At 37.3% G+C, this 23901-nt stretch overlaps 1 protein-coding gene across 2 annotated transcripts in view; it reads left to right on the forward strand.

The window, feature by feature from the left end:
- The window catches only part of rap1gds1 (RAP1, GTP-GDP dissociation stimulator 1), an 83905-nt gene extending 65872 nt beyond the window's left edge, over positions 1–18033 (forward strand). For both annotated transcript variants that reach the window (XM_061961164.2, XM_061961167.2), the window contains 9 exons: positions 46–171; positions 297–440; positions 516–647; positions 723–857; positions 4028–4153; positions 4227–4366; positions 5081–5207; positions 12335–12463; positions 16090–18033. In XM_061961164.2, coding sequence (XP_061817148.1) covers positions 46–171; positions 297–440; positions 516–647; positions 723–857; positions 4028–4153; positions 4227–4366; positions 5081–5207; positions 12335–12463; positions 16090–16217 — 1187 coding nt within the window. In that variant the 3' untranslated portion in view covers positions 16218–18033. The remainder of the gene's footprint in view (positions 1–45; positions 172–296; positions 441–515; positions 648–722; positions 858–4027; positions 4154–4226; positions 4367–5080; positions 5208–12334; positions 12464–16089) is intronic.
- Positions 18034–23901: the final 5868 nt, after the last annotated feature.

The raw sequence follows: 23901 nt of genomic DNA on the forward strand, positions 1-23901 counted from the left end.
ACCTCTGTATTGCTTATATAAATACGTCTTTCATTGTGTCTTCAGAGTCAAGCAAAGAGCAGTTTGCATCCACCAACATTGCAGAAGAGCTGGTTTGTCTTTTTCAGAAGCAAACAGAGCACGAGAAGAAAGAAATGATTTTTGAGGTTTTGGCTCCTCTGGCAGAAAATGGTAATTTTTATTATTTAGTACTGTAATTGTTATTGTTATGATTATTCTTCTAATTGTTCATATTATTGCAAATATTTTTGAAATTATTTTATTATTATTTTTGCTACCGTAATTGTCCTGTCCAGACGTGATCAAGTTGCAGCTGGTGGAGGCGGGCTTGGTAGAGTGTCTCCTAGAGGTGGTGGCCCAAACTATAGATGGAGAACGAGAGGAAGAGGTGGCCCAGTTGAAGACAGCCTCTGACCTAATGGTGCTCTTGCTGCTGGGAGGTAAGAGGGTACATAGTGTCCAGAGAGGGCATTCTTGGCACCATTACATCATGTGACTATGATTGTCTTCTCCAGATGAGTCCATGCAAAAGTTGTTTGAGGGCGGAAAAGGGAGCGTCTTTCAGAGAGTTCTCTCCTGGATACCGTCTCATAACCACCAGCTACAACTAGCCGGGGCTCTTGCTATTGCTAATTTTGCCCGCAACGGTAAGTTTTAGCTTTACATCGCTGCTTATTCACATACATTCCTACTTCTTCTGACTGCCATGTTTGCGTTCACAGATGGTAACTGTATCCACATGGTGGACACCGGTATCGTACAGAAGCTACTGGAACTGCTTGACCGCCACGTTGTGGAAGGCAACGTCACCGTGCAACACGCAGCTCTTAGCGCACTACGAAATCTAGCCATACCTGGTAATTCCAAATTTACTCAATCTACTGTGCAGCTGAGATGGGCTCCAGCGACCCTGAAAGGAACAAGCGGTAGAAAATGGATTGATGGATACTGTATGAGCTACATTAGCATTATAGCGGTTCCATCACGATGTGTGTGCATACATTTACTTTTGAACATTTTCATAGTCCAAGTGAGATTACGACTTTATTTTGCAAGGGTTCATACATCAGTGTTGATAGCAGTGGTGGGTGAAATGTCTTGCCCAAGGACTCAACAGCAGTGACTAAAATGGAGGAAGCTGGATTCATACCAGGAACCCTCAAGTTTATTTTATGTGGGAGGTAATCACAGGGAAACCTTGAATCTAAGGATGTTTACCTTAAATATAAGTAGATTTGGGCTAAATCTGGGAACTTTGTTACTAAATTGTGTGTCCTCTCATGTGTCTCACGTGTGCTGCTATGACAATTAAGTTCCTTGAAGTAAAACTTCAAATATGTTATTTGGTATCAGTATAAAATACAGTCAAACACAAATAGACAGAGTACACATTGACAGAGTAACAGACATCTATTTTCAAAGCATAATAATAATAGATGATAAAATAAACTGGAATTCTCACATTAGAAACGTGCAACATTAGGTGTACTTCAATAATGAATAAAGCAAAAGATGTTTGGGACCAAAAGTCACTACATTTACTGTACCCCCATGTTACCATATTGAACTTATTGTGTTGAAATATATAGAAATAACTTTCATTCACTAACTGTGTTACATATTGAAATTCAATGATTTGATAGATTTTGGAAACAGTTACAATTATCCACAAAGTAAACTATGTACAACACTTCTTCTCAACAAAAGATATATGCTAAATGTTTTAAACCTTTAGCATATCGATATGTCGAGTAAACATTAGTACGAAGGATTAAACAATGTATTTATTTATTCATCTGTTTGTTTTACAGATTGATCAAAATGTTAGTAATTGCTGTAAAACTAAATACAGGCTAGAATCGAATAAGCTCTCCTTCCATTTACTCCTTTTTGGACATGTTGAAGTGTGAAACTGTAAATGTGTGATGTACTACAGTGTAAAGTGCATCTGGAAAGTCTTCAGGGCTTTTTCCACATTTTATTATGTTACAGCCTTAGTCCAAAATTGAATACATTCATATTTGTCATCAATGTTCTACAGGCAATACAACATAATAACAATGTTTTTAATGTTGCAAAATTATTAAAGACATTCAAAGAACAAAAAACTCACATGTACATAAGTATTCACAGCCTTTGCTCAGTACTTTCTTGATGCACCTTTGGCAGCAATTACAACCACTAGTCTTTTTGAATACGTTGCCACGAGCTTGGCACGTCTCTCTTTGTACAGTTTTTCCCATTCCTCTTTGCAACACTTCTCAAGTCCATCAGGATAAATAGGAAGCGTTGGTTTTCATTCAGGATGTCTCTGTCCATTTCTGCATTAATTGTTCCCTCTATCCTGACTAATCCCCTAGTTCCTGCTGCTGAAACACATCCCCACAGCATGATGCTGCCATCACCATGCTTCACTGTAGGGATGGTATTGGCCTGATGCGAAGGTGCATCAACAAAGTACTGAGCAAAAACTTTGGTTCCAATCAATCTAAAACCCCAGAACATAAAAATACTAGGATACACAAAGCTATGGATTGACAACAGTTGCAACTTAACCACAAAGTGCCAGAATATTTTACCAAGTTTCTGCATCTGGTTAACTTTTAATTACTAGAGGTGGGGGAAATAATCGATTTTTAGATGCATTGGACGATTATAAAATCGATTAGTAAATGTCAATAATCAATAATCGATTTAGTTATTGTAAACAAAGTAATGCAGATAGTTCTAAAATTTGGCTGACTGCAGCGAGCCACCTCACCGAGAGATCCGACCAAGTCCTTTATCGTGCACTTATGTTCCAGTTTTGCTCACATTTTCATAAATTTAATACATTTTGGAATTAATTCAACTGTTCCGCCCGAATGCAGCTGAGATAGGCCCCGAAAGGGACAAGTGGTAGAAGATGGATGGATGTTTATTATTCAAACATTTTTTTTGAAGTAGCAAATGATAAACACCTTTAGTGAAATGAAAATAAAAAATAAATAAATTAAAGATTAATTAATAATCGATTTTTGATGGAGTCGTAGCTCTTGAATCGTAATTGAATCGTGAGGTGCCCAAAGACTCCCACCTCTAGTTACCTCAGTCTTAGTAATATTCTGTCAGATAGTGTTAAAGAGTCGCTTTGTTTTAGCGCCACAATGTTGGGCGTGTGCAGCCTTTCTTCATATGGAGCTGTGTGCTAAGAAGTGTCAACAATCTAAGTAGACGTGGAACTGATCTGAAAGGCCGGAACATAAACATTAATGCAACCTTGTGCCGTGACCACAGTGGTCAAAGCCAGAAAATGTCAAACCTTCAAGTCTAACCTTTAAAGTAACTTATTACTCGGGTTGTGAATCTTTGGGCACCGCACAGTTGGTAAATGGTAAATGGGTTGTACTTGTATAGCACTTTTCTACCTTTTTTTAAGGAACTCAAAGCGCTTTGACACTATTTCCACATTCACTCATTCACACACACATTCCTACACTGATGGCGGGAGTTAGATAACATTCGATTCTAGGGGATAAAGATTCGATTCAGAATCGATTCAAAACAATTCAAAATGATTCAATACTTTTTTAATAACATTGTGTGCCAGTTCTATGATGCGTCCATAAATTAGATGAACAGCTCTGATACATTTCTATATTTCTTCAAAGAAAACTGGTTTTGTTAAATAAAATGCTTCCCGAACATTTAATAAAGTCAAATACAAATCAGGCAAATACAGATAAGGCAGCATCCAACACTTTAAGTAAATCTGTACAGCAGATATAGATAATCTACATCAACAATATGATTTGTCTGAGTAGCTGCACACGACAGATTGGATAAAATAAAACACTTTTTTTCAAATTAATTTTTGATTTTTTTAATCAATTAATATTCGTTACAAATGAGAATCGTGATTAATCTGAAAATCGATTTTCTTTTGACACTCCTATTACCTTGGTCCTGGTCAAATTCTGGTTGCTCCACAGTTTTGAATGTGCAATCCATTAATCAAAGAAAATGTTTTATGGTTTATCTCCACTAGTTGTGAACAAATCCAAGATGCTATCTGCTGGAGTGGCCGACGTGGTGTTGAAGTTCTTGCAGTCCGAGATGCCGCCGGTCCAGTTTAAACTCTTGGGGACTTTACGTATGCTTATTGATACACAAGGTACAAAATGTAACGGATCTGACAAAAAGAAGCTAGAAAAGGGTGCTAAATACTTGACTTTGGTTGTTGGCAGTGGAGGCAGCGGACCAGCTCGGCACCAACGCGAAGCTGGTGGAGCGTCTGGTGGAGTGGTGCGAAGCTAAAGATCACGCCGGGGTGATGGGAGAGTCCAATCGACTTCTTTCTGCTCTGATTCGACATAGCAAGTCCAAGGTAAGACATCAGGTGCGGGCAACCACTACGCAGCCTTTGTATTATTGTGTTGATGTCAAATACTGTATATATAAAAGGGTCCTATTTTGTTAACTTTGTTTTTTTTTTCTAGTAATCTTGCCTTTCTTAATACTTTCTCCAAAAATGTGCTCAATTTGTGATGTGTTTTCCCATTTGTAACGTTCATATACGGTAGAAATTTACTGGATGATCTTTGCGCGAGTCGTTGTATTCAATAAGTTCCTTCTTTGTCTCTATCTTCTTGTTGTGGGGCAGACTGGCTCGTGCATGCACATGCATTCTCCGCCGTTGCCATTTCTAATACAAATTAGCGTACGGTTAGAATTTAGATCTGTCAGTAGACTCGATTATGGAAGCGTGAAAAACTACAACATGGCTGAGAAGAAGACGACGCAGTCGAAGTGTAGGCTCGTAAATAAGACCGGCCACAAAATGGCGCATCCTGAATAGCGACTTGAAGATGTTCTGTAAAACATACATTTTGAATTTTGACCAGAGAGCCATCATTACATGTTATGTAGACCACAAGAAACTGTTTGAAAAGTAGAAAAAAAAGTCATCATCTAAAAAAATAACATGTTTCTATTTCAAGATCTTGTTCAGCAATCCTTTTTGTCTTTGTCCAATGTTGATAAAGGTGTTCCTATTTCCAAATCTTCATTTCCTTTATTTTAATTGAACATCTGCTTTCAGGAGGTGGTCAAGATAGTCATCCAGGGAGATGGAGTCAAGCACTTGGTAACCATGGCAACCAGCGAGCACATCATTATGCAGAACGAGGCGCTGGTGGCGCTGGGCCTTATTGCTGCACTTGATTTGGGTATGATACAAAATTCCATCCATCCATGCTCTACCGCTTGTCCCTCTCAGGGTGGTGGGGGTGTATCCCAGCTGCACTCGGGCAGAAGGCGGGGTACACCCTCGCCACCTCATCAATTCCTAAATACAAAACCAAAGCCTGTGAAGTTGGTACGTTGTGTAGATCGTAAATAAAAACAGAATACAATGATTTGCAAATCCTTTTCAACCGATATTCAATTGAATAGACTGCAAAGACAAGATACTTAAAGTTCGAACTGAGAAACTTTATTTTTTGCAAATAATAGCTCATTTGGAATTTGATGCCTGCAACGTGTTTCAAAAACAAGTGGCAAAAACGTCTGAGAAAGTTGAGGAATGCTCATCAAACACTTATTTGGAACATCAGAACAACAGGTGAACAGTCTAATTGGGAACAGGTGGGTGCCATGATTGGGTATAAAAGCAGATTCCATGAAATACTCAGTCATTCACAAACAACGATGGGGCGAGGTTCACCACTTTGTGAACAAATGCGTGAGCAAATTGTCGAACAGTTTAAGAACAACATTTCTCAACGAGCTATTGCAAGGAATTTAGGGAGTTCACCATCTACGGTCCGTAATATTATCAAAAGGTTCAGAGAATCTGGAGAAATCACTGCACGTAAGCAGCATGCCCGTGACCTTAAATCCCTCAGTTGGTACTGCATCAAAAACTGACATCAGTGTGTAAAGGATATCAACACATGGGCTCAGGAACACTTCAGAAAACCACTGTCAGTAACTGCAGTTTGTCGCTACATCTGTAAGTGCAAGTTAAAACTTTACTATGCAAACCGAAAGCCATTTATCAATAACACCCAGAAACGCCGCCGGCTTCGCTGGGGCCGAGCTCATCTAAGATGAATGAAATAAGTTTATGAATGAAATAAGTTTATTTCGGTCATATAATCAACCATCAACCATCAACCATTTTGTGTGACCAGTTTAAGAGTACAGACTATACATATATAACAATCATACACATTTACACACAAAAGGAAAAGAAAAGAAAAGAAAAAGCATGACCGAAAAAGGAATAGGCTGAAGCCAAAGCTTATATTTGCCTATCCTATACCTTCACTGAAAATACGATTACCTGGAACATCAATGTTAAAAAAATAAAATAAAAATAAAAATCAATGGAAGAAAGTAATTGTTACTATATTTTATAATTTTCAATTATCTCACCTTTCAATGTTTTCTTAAACCTTAACAAAGAAGTACATGTCTTCAGCTCATCACTGAGCTTGTTCCACCATTTAACTCCTAAAACTGAAATACATTTGTATTTAATATTTGTTCTTGCTTTACTTATTTCAAAAATCAATATCCCCCGTAAATTATAGTTTTCTCCTCTTAATTGAAATAACCTAAGAATACAAGCTGTAAGGCTGTTGTTCTTTACTCGAAACATAATTTCCATTGTTTTTAAAAAGACAATATCTGAAAATTTTAACACATTAGAACTTATAAATAATGGATTGGTATGTTCATAGTAGCACACTTTGTGTATTATTCTAATGACCCTTTTTTGAAGTTTAATTATTGGGTCTATGTTTGTTCTATAAACATTTCCCCAAACTTCAACACAATATGTTAAATATGGAAAAATAAAAGAATAATATAACATATGCAGACATTTCTTATTCAGCAAGTGTTTTACTTTATAAAGAATGGTAATGGATTTGGATATTTTTCCCTTTATATATTCAATATGCAGTTTCCAACATAATTTATGATCAATTATTATTCCCAAGAATTTAGTTTCATATACTCTATTAGGGATGTCCCGATCCAGGTTTTTGCACTTCCGATCCGATACCGATATTGTTTTTGCATTTCCGATCCGATACCGATACTGACCGATACCGATACTGACCGATACCGATACTGACCGATGCTGGCCTATCCGAGCATGTATTAAAGTTTAAAGTTATTTAGCCTACTTAGTTGTCAGAATCATGTTGAAAAGGGTTTTGTACTCTTGATAACAACTAGCCAGCTGAATTAGGGGAGTTTGAATAATACACAATGGTTGGTAACAAGAAACTGACCTGTTTATTCAAGGATAAACACAAAATAGACAAAATTATAAATGACAAACAGAAATGGCATCATTGAACTAGGGCTGGACGATATGGCCTTTTTTTAATATTGCGATAATTTAAGGCCATATTGCGATACACAATATATATCTCAATATTTTGCCTTAGCCTTGAATGAACACTTGATGCATATAATCACAGCAGTATGATGATTCTATGTGTTTTGATTGATTGATTGAGACTTTTATTAGTAGGTTGCACAGTGAAGTACATATTCCGTACAATTGACCACTAAATGGTAACACCCCAATAAGTTTTTCAACTTGTTTAAGTCGGGATCCACTTAAATTGATTCATGATACAGATATATACTATCAGATATATACTATCATCATAATACAGTCATCACACAAGATAATCACATAGAATTATTTACATTATTTATAATCCAGGGTGTGGAGGGGGGCGCCGGATGTAAGTGTCAAAAAGACAGCCAAAAGAGTTTGATATGAGAATAAATCTAAAGTTAAAATATAGGGGTAGAAATGCACCCATTTGCAGGAAATGTAGTCTTGATTTTCAAAATTTTCTTTCAAGGCTTGCATGTCTACATTAAAACATTCTTCTTCATACTGCATTAATATATGCTACTTTTAAACTTTCATGCAGAGAAGGAAATCACAACAAAAAAAATCACTAATTTTTTCATACGGTGTTAATGTGGAAATTTTTGCCTCAGCATTTTGATGGTGTGGACGTGTGGCACTGAATGGAGATAAGCGTCTCGACAGACGTCACAATATTTGAACAATGATGACGAAAACTGTTTTCTCTGTCGTGTCCGTGTGTCGAAAATTGTTATGCGCTTATTTTTTCATTAGATTTTGTGCGTGGCATAGATTTGTTATGCACAGAGGACGCTTAAACAGTGCGCAATTGCACAGGCGAGCACCTTAGAGGGAGCGTTGCTCGCACGGCTGCGCTAGCATCACAGCTAACGTTAGCCATGCTGCTACCTCTCTGCTCGGGGAGGACGTATACCTATGTGACGTATGTCGTGACAGTATGTGACGTGTGTAAGAAGGTGCGCTTGCTGTCTGTGAGAGGGAGACACAGGAAAGAGTGAGAAGAGCCTGTCGTGTAATGCCAGCAGCTAAAAGCAACTGCGTGAGAATTCACAGACATGTGGATGTGTTGAAGGTGTGCTGGAAAATGCGGAACGGAAATTACGGAGCAGCAGAAAAGTGGAATGTATTATTTAAATCGGTGTGTTGGAAAACACGGACCGGAGTTTTTTTTAAAACTGGATCTGGATCGGCATTTTCCCATGCCTTGCCGATACGCAATTTTTGGCAAATATCGGCAGCCGATCCGATCCAAATATCGGATCGGGACATCCCTATACTCTATCAATTTCCACTTGATTTAATTTTAATTTTACTTCACAATTTGTCCTTGCACCACTAAACACCATAAATTTAGTTTTCTTATCATTTAATGATAACTTATTGATATAGAACCATTTTTTTAGCTGAATCAACTCAACCTCTATTACCCTTAACACTTCCTTCAAGTCTTCTCCTGAACAATATACATTTGTATCATCTGCCAACATAATAAATTTCAATTTATTAGATACTGAACAAATATCATTTAAATATAGTATGAATAACTTAGGTCCCAATACCGAGCCTTGTGGAACCCCACAAGTTACTCTTCTTGGCTGTGATTTAGTCTTATTAATTTCCACATATTGAGATCTATTACTTAAATAACTACTTAACCACCTCTTATGCCATAGTTTTCCAATTTTTGCAGAAGTAAGGAATGATCGATTGTGTCAAAAGCTTTACATAAATCAATAAATACTCCAACGGTGTGTTGCTTTTTTTCTATTGCTGTAGCTACGTTTTCTACAAAGTCCATCACTGCTAGGGATGTAGATCGATTACTCCTGAACCCATATTGATGGTCAATATACATTTGTATCATCTGCAAACATAAAAAATTTCAATTTATTAGATACTGAACAAATATCATTTAAATATAGTATAAATAACTTAGGTCCCAATACCGAGCCTTGTGGAACCCCACAAGTTACTCTTCTTGGCTGTGATTTAGTCTTATTAATTTCCACATATTGAGATCTATTACTTAAATAACTACTTAACCACTCTTGTGAAACACCTCTTATGCCATAGTTTTCCAATTTTTGCAGAAGTAAGGAATGATCGATTGTGTCAAAAGCTTTACATAAATCAATAAATACTTCAACGGTGTGTTACTTTTTTTCTATTGCTGTAGCTACGTTTTCTACAAAGTCCATCACTGCTAGGGTTGTAGATCGATTACTCCTGAACCCATACTGATGGTCATTCAGTAGCTCATGTTTGTCAATGAACTTATCAAGTCTATGTACAAATAATTTCTCAAGAATTTTTGCAAATTGAGGTAGTAGAGACACAGGTCTATAATTTGAGACCATATGTTTATCACCATTTTTATAAATCGGAATAACTTTAGCAATTTTCATTTTGTCAGGAAAAGTTCCAGTTGATAAAGATTTATTACATATATAAGTAAACGGCTTCTTTAACAAGTGACATATCCATGTTGTTACCATGGACAGATTTTTTGTTTTCAAACTTTCTTACCACTTCTAACTCATCACTTTCACAAACTCCGCCAAGAAACATTGAATTTTTAATGTCAGATACACGCTTTAACTTTTTCTCATCATTCATATTAAACTTAATATTTTTTGCCAAATTTGGGCCAACATTCACAAAAAGTTTATTGAATTCCTCAGCTATTTCTTCTATATTTTCAATAATTGAGTTGTCATCTTTTACCAGATAAGCTGTAAAATCCTTTTTGCTAGATTTTTTAATCATAGTATTAAGCACCTTCCAGGTTTCAATGATATTATTTTTATGTTTATGCAGCAATTGTTTATAATAGTTTTTTTGTTGCAGCCTCATGATACATGTCAATCTGTTTTTATACTTTTTATATTTGTCCTCATTTTCCTTTGTTCGATGCTTAATAAATTCCTTGTAAAGCCTACTTTTTTTTTTTTACAGGCTTTTACTAAACCCCTTGTTATTTATGGTTTCTCCCTCTTTTTAGTATTTTGCTTATATTCTCTCAATGGACAATGACGGTTATAAAGTGTCAGAAATATATCCAGGAATGTATTGTATGCTTCATTAGTATCCTCCACAAAAACATTTTGCCAATCCTGATTTAAAAGATCAGCCTTGAATGCCTTAACTGCTTCTGGTGATTTTATTCTAACAAACAGGCAAGCGATCACTTAACATTAGTCACTAAAAGGCCACTTTTTCTATTCCCATCAAATACATTTATAAAAATATTGTCAATCAGTGTTAAGCTGTCCTTTGTTATTCTGCTAGGTTTTACAATTAGTGGAATTAACAAAATCAGTGGTTTTCATGTGATCATTAAATTTCATCAAATCAATGTTGAAGTCACCACAAATCAAGATTACCTTATCATTATGTCTTTCATATAACTCAAACATTTTCTTATTAAATTGATCAATGCATGATCCTGGAGTTCTATAAATACAACTAATTACCGGTAATATGTTTTTGGATCTTTCAACACTGATTTCAATAGTTACACATTCCATCAGATTGTCAATAGCAGTTGTCATGTCAGCAATCAGCCTACATTTGAGAACAAAACACATAAACAATACAACACCTCCTCCCCTTTTGTTCATCCTGTTTTGCCAAAACATTTCATATCCCTCTAATCCATCCAGTAATTCCTTACTGTCACTCAACCAAGTCTCTGAAATTGCTGTTATGGTAAACCTTTGCTGTATTTGTTTAAGATACTCTTTAATTTTGGAAAAGTTACTGTAAAGACTCCTGCTGTTGAAATGAATAACAGAAAAGCCTTCCATTTTAACATTTGAATTAAACTGTTCTTCAGTATAATACTCACAGTCCACATTAGAGTCCTGATAGAAGTGAATATCTGGGTCAATGTTATTTTCTAACTCATAGCATTTATGATCATGAAAGTCAAAAGACTTGAATTTTGTGCAGCTCATTTGTTCTTCCATTATGTTGGTTGTCCACACTGTTTCTCTGCACACAGTACACAGCCAACAAAGAACATTTCCCCACTATTCCACTTGTTTATCATCATCATCTTTTTCATTTATGGACTGATGCAAAGTAGAAAAGTGTTCTGTGGTCTGACGAGTCCACATTTCAAATTGTTTTTGGAAACTGTGGACATCGTGTCGTCCGGACCAAAAAGGAAAATAACTATCCGGATAGTTATAGGCACAAAGTTCAATAGCCAGCATCTGTGATGGTATGGGGGTGTATTAGTGCCCAAGGCATGGGTAACTTACACATCTGTGAAGGCACCATTAATGCTAAAAGTTACTGTACATACAGGTTTTGGAGCAACATATGTCGCCATCCAAGCAACGTCTTTTTCATGGACGCCTCTGCTTATTACAGCAAGACAATGCCAAGCCACATTCTGCACGTGTTACAACAGCGTGGCTTCGTAGTAAAAGAGTGCGGGTACTAGACTGGCCTGCCTGTAGTTAAGACCTGTCTCCCATTGAAAATGTGTGGCGCATTATGAAGCGTAAAATACGACAACGGAGACTGTTGAACAACTTAAACTATACATCAAGCAAGAATGGGAAATAATTCCACCTGAAAAGCTTCAAAAATTGGTCTCCTCAGTTCCCAAACATTTACTGAGTGTTGTTAAAAGGAAAGGCCATGTAACACAGTGGTAAAAATGTCCCTGTGCCCACTTTTTTGCAATGTGTTATTGCCATTAAATTGTAAGTTAATGATTATTTGCAAAAAAAAATTAAGTTTCTCAGTTCGAACATTAAATATCTTGTCTTTGCAGTCTATTCAATTGAATATAAGTTGAAAAGGATTTGCAAATCATTATATTCTGTTTTTATTTACGATTTACACAATGTGCCAACTTTACTGGTTCTAGGTTTTGTATAATGACATATGTACACACATAAACACCTTTTTTTTTTGTAGTTGCAGCTGAGAAGCACTTTGTGGCTGCCGACCTCGTCGCAGTTCTTCACAAGCTTTTGTCTGATGAAAGGAGTGCACCCGAAATTAAATATAACTCCATGATCCTCATTTGTGCAGTCATGGGATCTGGTGAGTTTGCTTTTCATTGTATATTTAGATAAGCAAATACAGTTACCCAGTTTTTGTGCCTTATACTCCAGTTTCCACTTTGCTGAAGCAGTCAGGTTTCTTCTTTAATCAATAACAAATATAAACATCAATGTTACAGTTTTATAGTACACACTCTCCACTTTGCTGCAGCACTCCGTTTACTCACTGCCCTCAGTCTTCTGTTTGATCAGTTGCAAAACCGAAAACATTTTAACGTTTCTGTGCATTAGCTTTGGATGCTGTAGCATTAGTTTCCTTTTGTCTCACGTTTGATAAATAACTTTTGCTGTTAAACAATTAGGATTTTTAATCAGATTAATCTGTGTTTTAATTTGGGTTAATTATCATTAATGGAATTCATTCTAATCTATAGTAATTATGCCTGTTTTTTTAAACAACCATTTACTCACATTAATGTTGACTTCTTACTCTTTTTGTGTTTTAATGTGCTATTTTTAAGAGGTATAGTGAAAACAAAAGCCCTTTTAGAAATATATGCAAATTGACCTTTCCTTTTGTTTTGTTGTTTTACTCTAAATTCCCATAGGACTAAAGTGCTTCCAAATTGACTTGTTTGGCCAATAATAATACTACTTGGACAAACTGCCCGAAATGCGTTGCCAGACACTTTTCCTTGCTGCTGATAAAATGTTATCAGATTTATAGTAATGATGGATAAAAGGTAAACATGTAGAGAGTGTGTCCACCTTTTAAGGATCTGTCTTGGGCGTCGTAACATATCTGCTTTAGTCAATGAAACCCCCTGCAGGTGCACGTCATGCCTGTATGCTATGCTGGCTGCACATTGGCCGATACAGAAGGTAATGAAAACAAAGAAAAAGGGTTGTCCCGATACCAATGATTCGGTACCAAAATGTATATAAAACAAACAATGTCAATATTGGTTTTATTTTAACAGAAAATCTGACGATACATTAATCATATGTTTCCTATTGCACTCAAAGAACAATTTTAGATGGTTAAAAATTAACAGGCATTAAATACATTGGACTTTTCTTGTCGCACTCAAATAACTTTTTATAATTTTCCATATGACATATAGTCTGCCATAATCAAGGATTAGATAAGAATAGAATACAAAGCTTTATTGTCATTATATTAAATTCTTCTTGATTTATGGTTGCCACTCCTGGTCTGTGCTTTAAGAAAAATACAAATATTTTAAGTACTAAAAACAAAACTATGGATACATGTACCCAGATAAGCCACGTAGCAGCTAAAACAAACATTGTTAAAGACAAAACACTAATTGAAGCAATTTGTTACCAAATTCAGTCATTTTACTTGCGTTAGTTGACGCTAAATGGGCAGTCTTAACTCCACTAATATTTGGCATCAAGCCAAGCAGCTGTGTGCGCATCTCTGTACCTACATGTTATGTATCTACATGTTACGTAACTACATGTTATGTATCTGCATGTTATGTATCTACATGTGCACACCAGAGGAGCTGGATAACTTATGAGAGTAGTGTACAGTATACGTGTTTATGAGAATGGCCATGGGTTGGCTGAGTGACGTCAGTGAGTGATTGGGCAAGTAAAGAGAGAGAGAGGGAGTGCACTGCGCAGTAGCGTGATGAACGGGGCCCGTTGTGTCCCGCAAAACTAATATTAAAGTAACCAGATTGTCACGTCTCGGCGGCCTCGTCATTCTGACCTTAAAGCAGAGTTTAGCAGACCCATTACCCCCGACGAAAACATCGACCCTGAAGGGAACATCTGACCTGTGCTCCTCAACTACAGTCTGCATGGGAGCCGAACAGCAGGACAGGTGTAACAACTACATTATTACCTGTCACTCTTGAAACTCCTTGTGTAGATCTGAATGCTTATTATTTAAACGTTTATCTAAGTTTGAAGCAAAGGTGGTAATACTAATCGCCACATTTGGCGAGGCGTGTTTTAAAGCAACAATTGAAGCGCGGTATTTAAAGCGTCACCTTTATTGTTAGTTTTGAAACCCAAATACCTCCATATTGTACTTCACCACCCTCTTTATTAACCAGTAGAATTGTCGTTTTTTGCCATTCTTACTCTCTAAGATATGATTGCTTGTATGTACTTTGTGTGTGCGTTTTGACAAACTCAACATCATGCGCCTCAGCTCTGTAGTCACCGCCGCACAGTTGGCATTCAGATGAAACAACGATACCGGTACTTTTTAAAAGCAGTATAGTCCATCCATCCATCCATTTTCCATCCGCTTATACCGTTTTCAATTAATTAGTACCGCAGTACGTTATAAGTACCGGTATACCGTACAACCCTACATAAAAGGTGATGATGTTTTGTCCACTCAATCAATCCACTGGAATCAGGTTCATAATACATGATCAGCTTCTTCTCATGGTCAGAACTGGAAACGCACCAGAACAGTTACACTGCTTTACAAATAGTCATCCTGTCACTGCTTCTTTTGTTTTTCCTGTTTTTCTTCTTCTTTTATATGTTGTTTTTTTGTTTTTAAAACCCTTTTTTCCTTTGTAGCTTGTTTGCTATTTTCATTGTATCGGCAACTGGTCAATGAAAATATAAGTCCTGAAGTAATAACCCAGTTTCAGTGCCTTTGACGCTTCAGAATTACACTCCACTTCTTGCTGCCCTCAGTCTCCCCTTGGATAAAATTAACAACAATAAACCGATGCTAGCTCACCAGGTTATCGTGTATTAGCAATGTATTATCATTGACTTTGGGAGGTCGAGTCCAAGGTCACAACCTATTGTGATCGAGGGAGTCGAGGTACAGACTGTGGACTCATTCAAGTACCTCGGGGTGTGGGTGGACAATAAGCTGGACTGGACTGTTAACACGGACCACTTGTACAGGAAAGGGAGGCTGCACTGTACTGTACTGTAAAAAACTCTTGTGGATGTACTACCAGTCTGTGGTTGCCAGTGTTCTGTACTACATCGTAGTGTGCTGGGGGGGCAGTATATCTAAGGACAGCTCCAGACTGGAGAAACTGATCAGGCGGGCCGATTCTACCATCGGAATAAAACTGGACTCACTGGTGACGGTGGCAGAGAAGAGGACTGTGGAAAAACTAGTGAGCATCCTGGATGATGCCAGTCACCCTCTGCATACCGTTGTCAGTAGCCAGAGGAGCCTGTTCAGTGCTAGACTGCTTCATCCCAAGTGCAGGACTAATAGACTCAAAAACTCCTTTGTCCCACACGCCATTAGACTGTACAACTCCTCTCTGGGGGGGAGGGGTGTACTAGGATGACAGGGGATGCAAAACAATAACAGTGCAATACTTTTTCATAACATGGTCACTACTGCCTAGTTTCTCTTGTTATATTCTTATTTTACTGTTATATTTTTATTCTCATTGTTGCTTTTTATTTTTATTGTAATATTTTTCTATTTTGTTTCCATTTATACACCCATTATTTACTGTTTACTTTTTACAATTGTGTACACTGCTGCTGGAATTTAAATTTTACTGAGGGAACTCTCCTGAAGGAATCAATAAAGTACTATCTATCTATCTATCTATTAGTATGATACTCCACTGTCCCCACGTTGTTGCCCTCTTGGAAAAATCATAGAAATTAATGAATTCCTCTTTATCATTCCAGAGCCTCTCCACAAAGAAGTCCAGACCCGTGCGTTCATCAATGTGGTCTCCAAGCTCCGTTCGCACGAAAACAAGACTGTGTCGCACCAGGCTTCTCTCACTGAGCAACGGCTAACCGCCCAGAGCTAGAATGCTTACCCAGCTCCACTCCTATTAATGCCTGCACCTACTTTACCTTGTACCCCCCCTACCCCTCCTATCGTCGTCATGTGCCAAGGTACCATGTTGCATTATCAACCAAACAGTCCGACACATTTATATATAATGTAGAGCATAATGAAAAAAATAAATTAGAAGCTGTAGGAACACCACTACACTAAAAGCCATAATAATGAGGTTTATTTATTTGGGTGATGCGTTCAAAGGTCCTTCATAAAAAGACTGTCACTCTTTACTTGTGCATGCAACGCAATATAGACGACCATAGCTGTGACGCCATTTTGCCCAACGCCATGAATGACGTGGCTCAATGTGTCTCCATATTAAATATACAACTGCATGTTCTTTTTTTCCTGTCTTTTGAAATCCAATACTTTTTCCAGTGTTCTAAAACAACTGATGTAGGGTCTACAGATTTAGGGCAAGGAAGTGCGAATGCCAAACACAAGTTGATTAGTCATGTCTAGTTAACATATTCCCCCATATAGTGGCCACAATAGAGAGTAGCTGGTGACTGTTTGTATATTTTTTTAATATTAACAACCTAATATTAACTTCTTCTTTTTTTTAAATCACCCAAATTAATTAATTTGATTAAAATCAATTTATAAACATGTATTGTCATTTTATCAAATAAACTCCAATAAAAATTGATATAATAGTGTCTGAACTATCTTTCCAATAGTGTCCAAATAAATGTGATTTAATTAAATATACAAACATATTGTCACAAATAAAAAGTAGGCTTCACCATAGTTTCTTTTCATTATTTTTTTTTCCAAAATAAGTGTTATTGAATTAAATATAATTAATCCAAACATACTGTATATACATTTATAAATGTTTTCCCAAATCAACTATATTATTACTAATTTTTCAGAATTTTTATTTATTAATAAAGTATATACATATAAAACAGCATAACCATCCAAACGAAAGCGGTATTCCCAATTTTTATTTTTCTATTTTTCCAAAGTTGATTATAATTTATTTTAAAATGTCTTATGAAAAAAAATATACATTTCTTAAATTATTTCCCCCTTCTGTTTTTTTTTTACCAGTTTAAAATATAAAACCAAGTATCTCCAATTTTGTACCATTTTGTTTTATTATTACAGTTTTTCACAAATGTATTATATTTAGATAAAACTAATCTATAAAAAAATAAGTCAAAAGTATTGAAATAAAAAAACCGAATCATGATTAATTACCAAATAATAAAACCGTGTATCTCCATTTTTTGTGTGCATGTGTTTGTTTGGATAGAAACAAAATTGTAAAAACAAGATTTGTCATATATAATATGATTGATGAATAATAAAATATAACATCTTAGTTAGTGAGATGTGTATTCATTATTTCATTAACGATAAAAACTCAATGTCAGCATCAACTTCAGCTTTACAGATGCCAGGAGGTCATTACAGGCCACTATTTGAGGAAATCTGGAAACTGGGATTAGATTATTTTTGTTTCAGTATAGGACAAGATTGAACTATATTTATGTGTAATTTGAATTGTAAAAAACAAAAGCAGCAAGCAGTCGCACACTAAAAAGAAAGTATGGCAAGTTTTAACAAGTGCGTGCACATTAGACACAAGGGTCTAATATGTTTTAGTTTTTAAGTATGAATGTTTCTTTTTCAGTGACATGAGATGCATCCATAGTAATACTACCATGGACATAATATAACATGTTTGTTGTAAATGTTTAAAATAAGACAAAAATAATTGTACATTTGGATGATTGTAACTCACATAACAGATAATTAAAAGATGATAGCCAGCTGGGGGGTCTCTTTGTTTTTTATTTTTTGGTGCATACAGTTTTATGTTTTATTTTTAATATAATGAGTGACAAAACGTAAAATGTTATCCAGAAAGTTTTTATCATGTTAATGTTACTCCTCAAACGGATTATTTCATTATACAAACATAGTCGGGAAATATGAGCCAAAAACACAAGCTTGCATACATACAAGGACACATACCTACATACATAAATACTACATACATAAATACATGCATGCATACATGAATGTAGGTACATACATACATACATACATACATACATACTACATGCATACATACATGCATGCATGTATGTTTATAGGTATGTATGTATCTACATACATATACACATGCATACATGTTTGTATGCATGCATCTACATACAAAACCCAAAACCAGTGAAGTTGGCACGTTGTGTAAATCGTAAATAAAAACAGAATGCAATGATTTGCAAATCCTTTTCTACTTATATTCAACTGAACACACTGCAAAGACCAGATATTTAATGTCCGAACTGAGAAATGTAATTTTGTTTGCAAATAATCATTAATTTAGAATTTAATGGCAGCAACACATTGCAAAAACGTTGGCACGGGGGCATTTTTACCAAGGCCATGTGTTACATGGCCTTTCCTTTTAACAACACTCAGTAAACGTTTGCGAACTAAGGAGACCAATTTTTGAAGCTTTTCAGGTGGAATTCTTTCCCATTCTTGCTTGATGTAAAGCTTAAGTCTTTCAACAGTCCGAGGTCTCCGTTGTCGTATTTTACGCTTCATAATGCGCCACACATTTTCAATGGGAGACAGGTCTGGACTACAGGCAGGCCAGTCTAGTACCCGCACTCTTTTACTATGAAGCCACGTTGATGTAACACGTGGCTTGACATTGTCATGCTGAAATAAGCAGGGGCGTCCATGGTAACGTTGCTTGGATGGCAACATATATTGCTCCAAAACCTGTATGTACCTTTCAGCATTAATGGCGCCTTCACAGATGTGTAAGTTACCCATGTCTTGGGCTCTAATACACCCCATACCATCACAGATGCTGGCTTTTCAACTTTGCGCCTATAACAATCTGGATGGTTCTTTTCCTCTTTGGTCCGGAAGACACGACGTCCACAATTTCCAAGAACAATTTGAAATGTGGACTCGTCAGACCACAGAACACTTTTCCACTTTGTATCAGTCCATCCTAGATGAGCTCAGGCCCAGCGAAGCCAATGGCGTTTCTGGGTGTTGTTGATAAACGGTATTCGCCTTGTATAGGAGAGTTTTAACTTGCACTTACAGATGTAGCGACCAACTGTAGTTACTGACAGTGGGTTTCTGAAGTGTTCCTGATCCCATGTGGTGATATCCTTTACACACTGATGTCGCTTGTTGATGCAGTACGGCCTGAGGGATTGAGGGTCACCGGCATTCAATGTTGGTTTTCGGCCTTGCAGTGATTTCTCCAGATTCTCTGAACCTTTTGATGATATTACGGACCTTAGATGGTGAACTCCCTAAATTCCTTGCAATAGCTTGTTTAGAAATGTTGTTCATAAACTGTTGGACAATTTGCGCACACATTTGTTCACAAAGTGGTGACCCTTGCCACATCCTTGTTTGTGAATGACTGAGCATTTCAAGGAAGCTGCTTTTATACCCAATCATGGCACCCGCCTGTTCCCAATTAGCCTGTTCACCTGTAGGATGTTCCAAATAAGTGTTTGATGAGCATTCCTCAACTTTCTTAGTCTTTTTTGCCACTTGTGCCAGCTTTTTTGAAACATGTTGCAGGCATCAAATTCCAAATGAGCTAATATTTGCAAAAAAATAACAAAGTTTACCAGTAGAATGTTAAGTATCTTGTTCTTTGCAGTGTATTCAATTGAATATAAGTTGAAAAGCATTTGAAAATCATTGTATTCAGTTTTTATTTACGATTTACACAACGTGCCAACTTCACTGGTTTTGGGTTTTGTACGTACACAAAGGCATGCATGTGTTTATGTGTATAAACATACACACATACACCTGTAAGCACCTACGTACATATTTGCCTACATACTTAAATGCATGCTTGGATGCATCTATAGATGCACATATATATTTGCATCATGCATGTATGCGTGTGTATGTATGCATGTACACACATGCATACTTACACACTCTACATATAACTTTCATCAGAAATTCTGATTAAAAGTAAGCACCCATAATTTGAGACAGAATAAAATAATCACACTTGTAAAACCTGGCCTACACACACCTTCCCATCATTTGGAGTAGAAACGCAGCTCACGCCACCTCACATCACACTCTTTCCACGCCTTGACATCCCCATACAAGGTCAAAGCAAAATTAACTTTTGAACACAAACATTTCAGAGAGAAATGTGGATGCTCCTTTCGCTGGGCAGAACACAATTTTATTTTTGGTGAGCATGTTTTTTTTTTCAGGTTTGTATCTAATTGATGCAACATTTTACATTAAAATATTTCTATGTCGCAAAACTTGTTTCATTTAAAGGTGGATGCAAAGAGGTGACCTCAAAAGTCAAAATACTAAAGCTATGCCACTGATGAATTGCCGATTTTCCATATGGAGTTGGATCAAAAACATTTAATGTTATGCCGACATTAACACCATAATTTAGAATTATTATAACTTTTGTATAACTATTAGAGATGTCTGATAATATCGGACTGCCGATATTATCGGCCGATAAATGCTTTGAAATGTAATATCGGAAATTATCGGTATCAGTTTCAAAATAATCAGTATCGGTTTCAAAAAGTAAAATTTATGACTTTTTAAAACTCCGCTGTGTACACGGACGCAGGGAGAAGTACAGAGCGCCAATAAACCTTAAAGGCACTGCCTTTGCGTGCCGGCCAGGTCACATAATATCTACGGCTTTTCACACACACAAGTAAATGCAATGCATACTTGGTCAATAGCCATACAGGTCACACTGAGGGTGGCCGTATAAACAACTTTAACACTGTTACAAATATGCGCCACACTGTGAACCCACACCAAACAAGAATGACTAACACATTTTGGGAGAACATCCGCACCGTAACACAACATAAACACAACAGGACAAATACCCAGAACCCCTTGCAGCACTAACTCTTCCGGGACGCTACAATATACACCCCCCGCTACTCCCTACCCCCTTGTTGTGTATTATCGTGATGTGTTGGGCGAGAGGAGGGACAAAGCAGGAAGAAGGTCCGTGAGACAAGCGGTAGGTCCGTGGGGTTGAGAGAGGCGTCAAGAGGTCTGTGTGCAAAGCGGGGTCGAGGATCAAGGGTAGCAGTGGGACGGCGTGGCGTGGTAGAAGAGTGGCCGTGCCAGCAACCTGAGGGTTCCTGGTTCGATCCCCACCTACCAACCTCGTCACGTCTGTTGTGTCCTTGAGCAAGACACTTCAACCTTGCTCCTGATGGGTCGTAGTTAGGGCCTTGCATGGCAGCTCCCGCCATCAGTGTGTGAATGTGTGTGTGAATTGGTGAATGTGGAAATAGTGTCAAAGCGCTTTGAGTACCTTGAAGGTAGAAAAGCGCTATACCAGTATACCCCCAAAGTCCAAGGGGAAAGTCGACGCACACAGCTCGATCATGAAAGACACGGGAAGCACTGCGGGAAGACACAAGGGAGATCAGAACGGGAACTCGGAAGACACGGAGAGAGATCAGACGCATGGCAGGGAAGCCAGACACGGGATGCTTACGACAACAGATTATTATGTTCTGACGACGGATTGCAGGCTGAGCAGGCTCTTGAAGGCAGGATCTCTCATTAACGCCAGGTGCGCAGATTGCTGGTGGATGATTGCAGCTGCCGGCTGCTGCAGCAGCGGTGCCGCGCCCGGTAATCATTTTTGGTGATTTAACCCCCAATTCCATCCCTTGATGCTGAGTGCCAAGCAGGGAGGTAATGGGTCCCATTTTTATAGTCTTTGGTATGACTTGGCCGGGGTTTGAACTCACAACCTACCGATCTCAGGGCGAACAGTAGGTAAGCCGGAGTTTTTAGAACGTAGATTTCTTGCCGGGGCATATGATACTCATTAGGATAGGATGATAGACCGTTTAGTATTTTATACGTAAGTAGTAAAACCTTAAAGTTGCAGTTTAAGTGCAAAGGAAGCCAGTGCAGGTGAGCCAGTATAGGTATAGATACAGGTACAGTACATAGGTATATAAAGTTATATACAGTATAGGTAAATATATAGGTATATATACAGGTATATACAGTATAGCTATATATTTCGGTATATATGTATTAGGGCTGCGAATCTTTGGGTGTCCCATGATTCGATTCAATATCGATTCTTGGGGTCACGATTCGATTCAAAATCGATTTTTTCGATTCAACGCGATTCTCGATTGAAAAACGTTATTTCCCGATTCAAAACGATTCTCTATTCATTCAATACATAGGATTTTAGCAGGATCTACCCCAGTCTGCTGACATGCAAGCAGAGTAGTAGATTTGTGTAAAAAGCTTTTATAATTGTAAAGGACAATGTTTTATCAACTGATTGCAATAATGTAAATTTGTTTTAACTATTAAATGAACCAAAAATATGACTTATTTTATCTTTGTGAAAATATTGGACACAGTGTGTTGTCAAGCTTATGAGATGCGATGCAAGTGTAAGCCACTGTGACACTATTGTTTTTTTTGTTTTTTTTTATAAATGTCTAATGATAATGTCAATGAGAGATTTGTAATCACTGCTATGTTGAAATTGTAAGCAATATTGATACTGTTGTTCATAATATTCATTTTTGTTTCACTACTTTTGGTTTGTTCTGTGTCGTTTTTGTGTCTCCTCTCAATTGCTCTGTTTATTGCAGTTGCTGGGTCGGCTTTGGTTTTGGAATTGGATTGCATTGTTATGGTATTGCTGTGTATTGTTTTGTTGGATTGATTAATTAAAAAAAGAAAAAAAATGAAAAGAAAAAAAATCGATTTTTAAAAAATGAGAATCGATTCTGAATCGCACAACGTGAGAATCGCGATTCGAATACGAATCGATTGTTTCCCACACCCTTAATATGTCTATAGGTATATAAGGTATTTACAGTATAGGCGCAATATGATCAAACTTTCCGCATTTTGTACCAACTGTAATTTTTTAATGCTATACATACGGACACTCAAATAATACATTATAGTAATCGAGACAAACGTAACGCACGCATGAATAATGATCTCAACATCGGTGGTGGACAAAATGGGATGAATTTTAGCGATATTACGGAGATGAATGAAGGCTGTTTTAGTAACACTCTTAATGTGTGACTCAAATGAGAGAGTTGGGTCGAAAATATCAATCAATCAATCAATCAATGTTTATTTATATAGCCCTAAATCACAAGTGTCTCAAAGGGCTGCACAAGCCACAACGACATCCTCGGTACAAAGCCCACATAAGGCAAGGAAAAACTCACCCCAGTGGGACGTCGATGTGAATGACTATGAGAAACCTTGGAGAGGACCGCATATGTGGGTAACCCCCCCCCCCTCTAGGGGACACCGAATGCAATGAATGTCGAGTGGGTCTGACATAATATTGAGAGAGTCCAGTCCATAGTGGATCCAACATAATAGTAAGAGTCCAGTCCATAGTGGGGCCAGCAGGACACCATCCCGAGCGGAGACGGGTCAGCAGCGCAGAGATGTTCCCAGCCGATGCACAGGCGATAATACCGAGATTCTTTACCGAGTCGCTTTGTGTAATTGTTTGGTTGTCAAATGTTAAGGTGGTGTTAATAAATAGGTGTGTGCAGTGGAGCAAAAAAGTATTTAGTCAGCCACCAATTGTGCAAGTTCTCCCACTTAAAAAGACGAGGGAG

Source organism: Nerophis lumbriciformis, linkage group LG05 (assembly GCF_033978685.3).
Source record: "Nerophis lumbriciformis linkage group LG05, RoL_Nlum_v2.1, whole genome shotgun sequence".
In the NCBI taxonomy this organism is placed as follows: Eukaryota; Metazoa; Chordata; class Actinopteri; order Syngnathiformes; family Syngnathidae; genus Nerophis; species Nerophis lumbriciformis.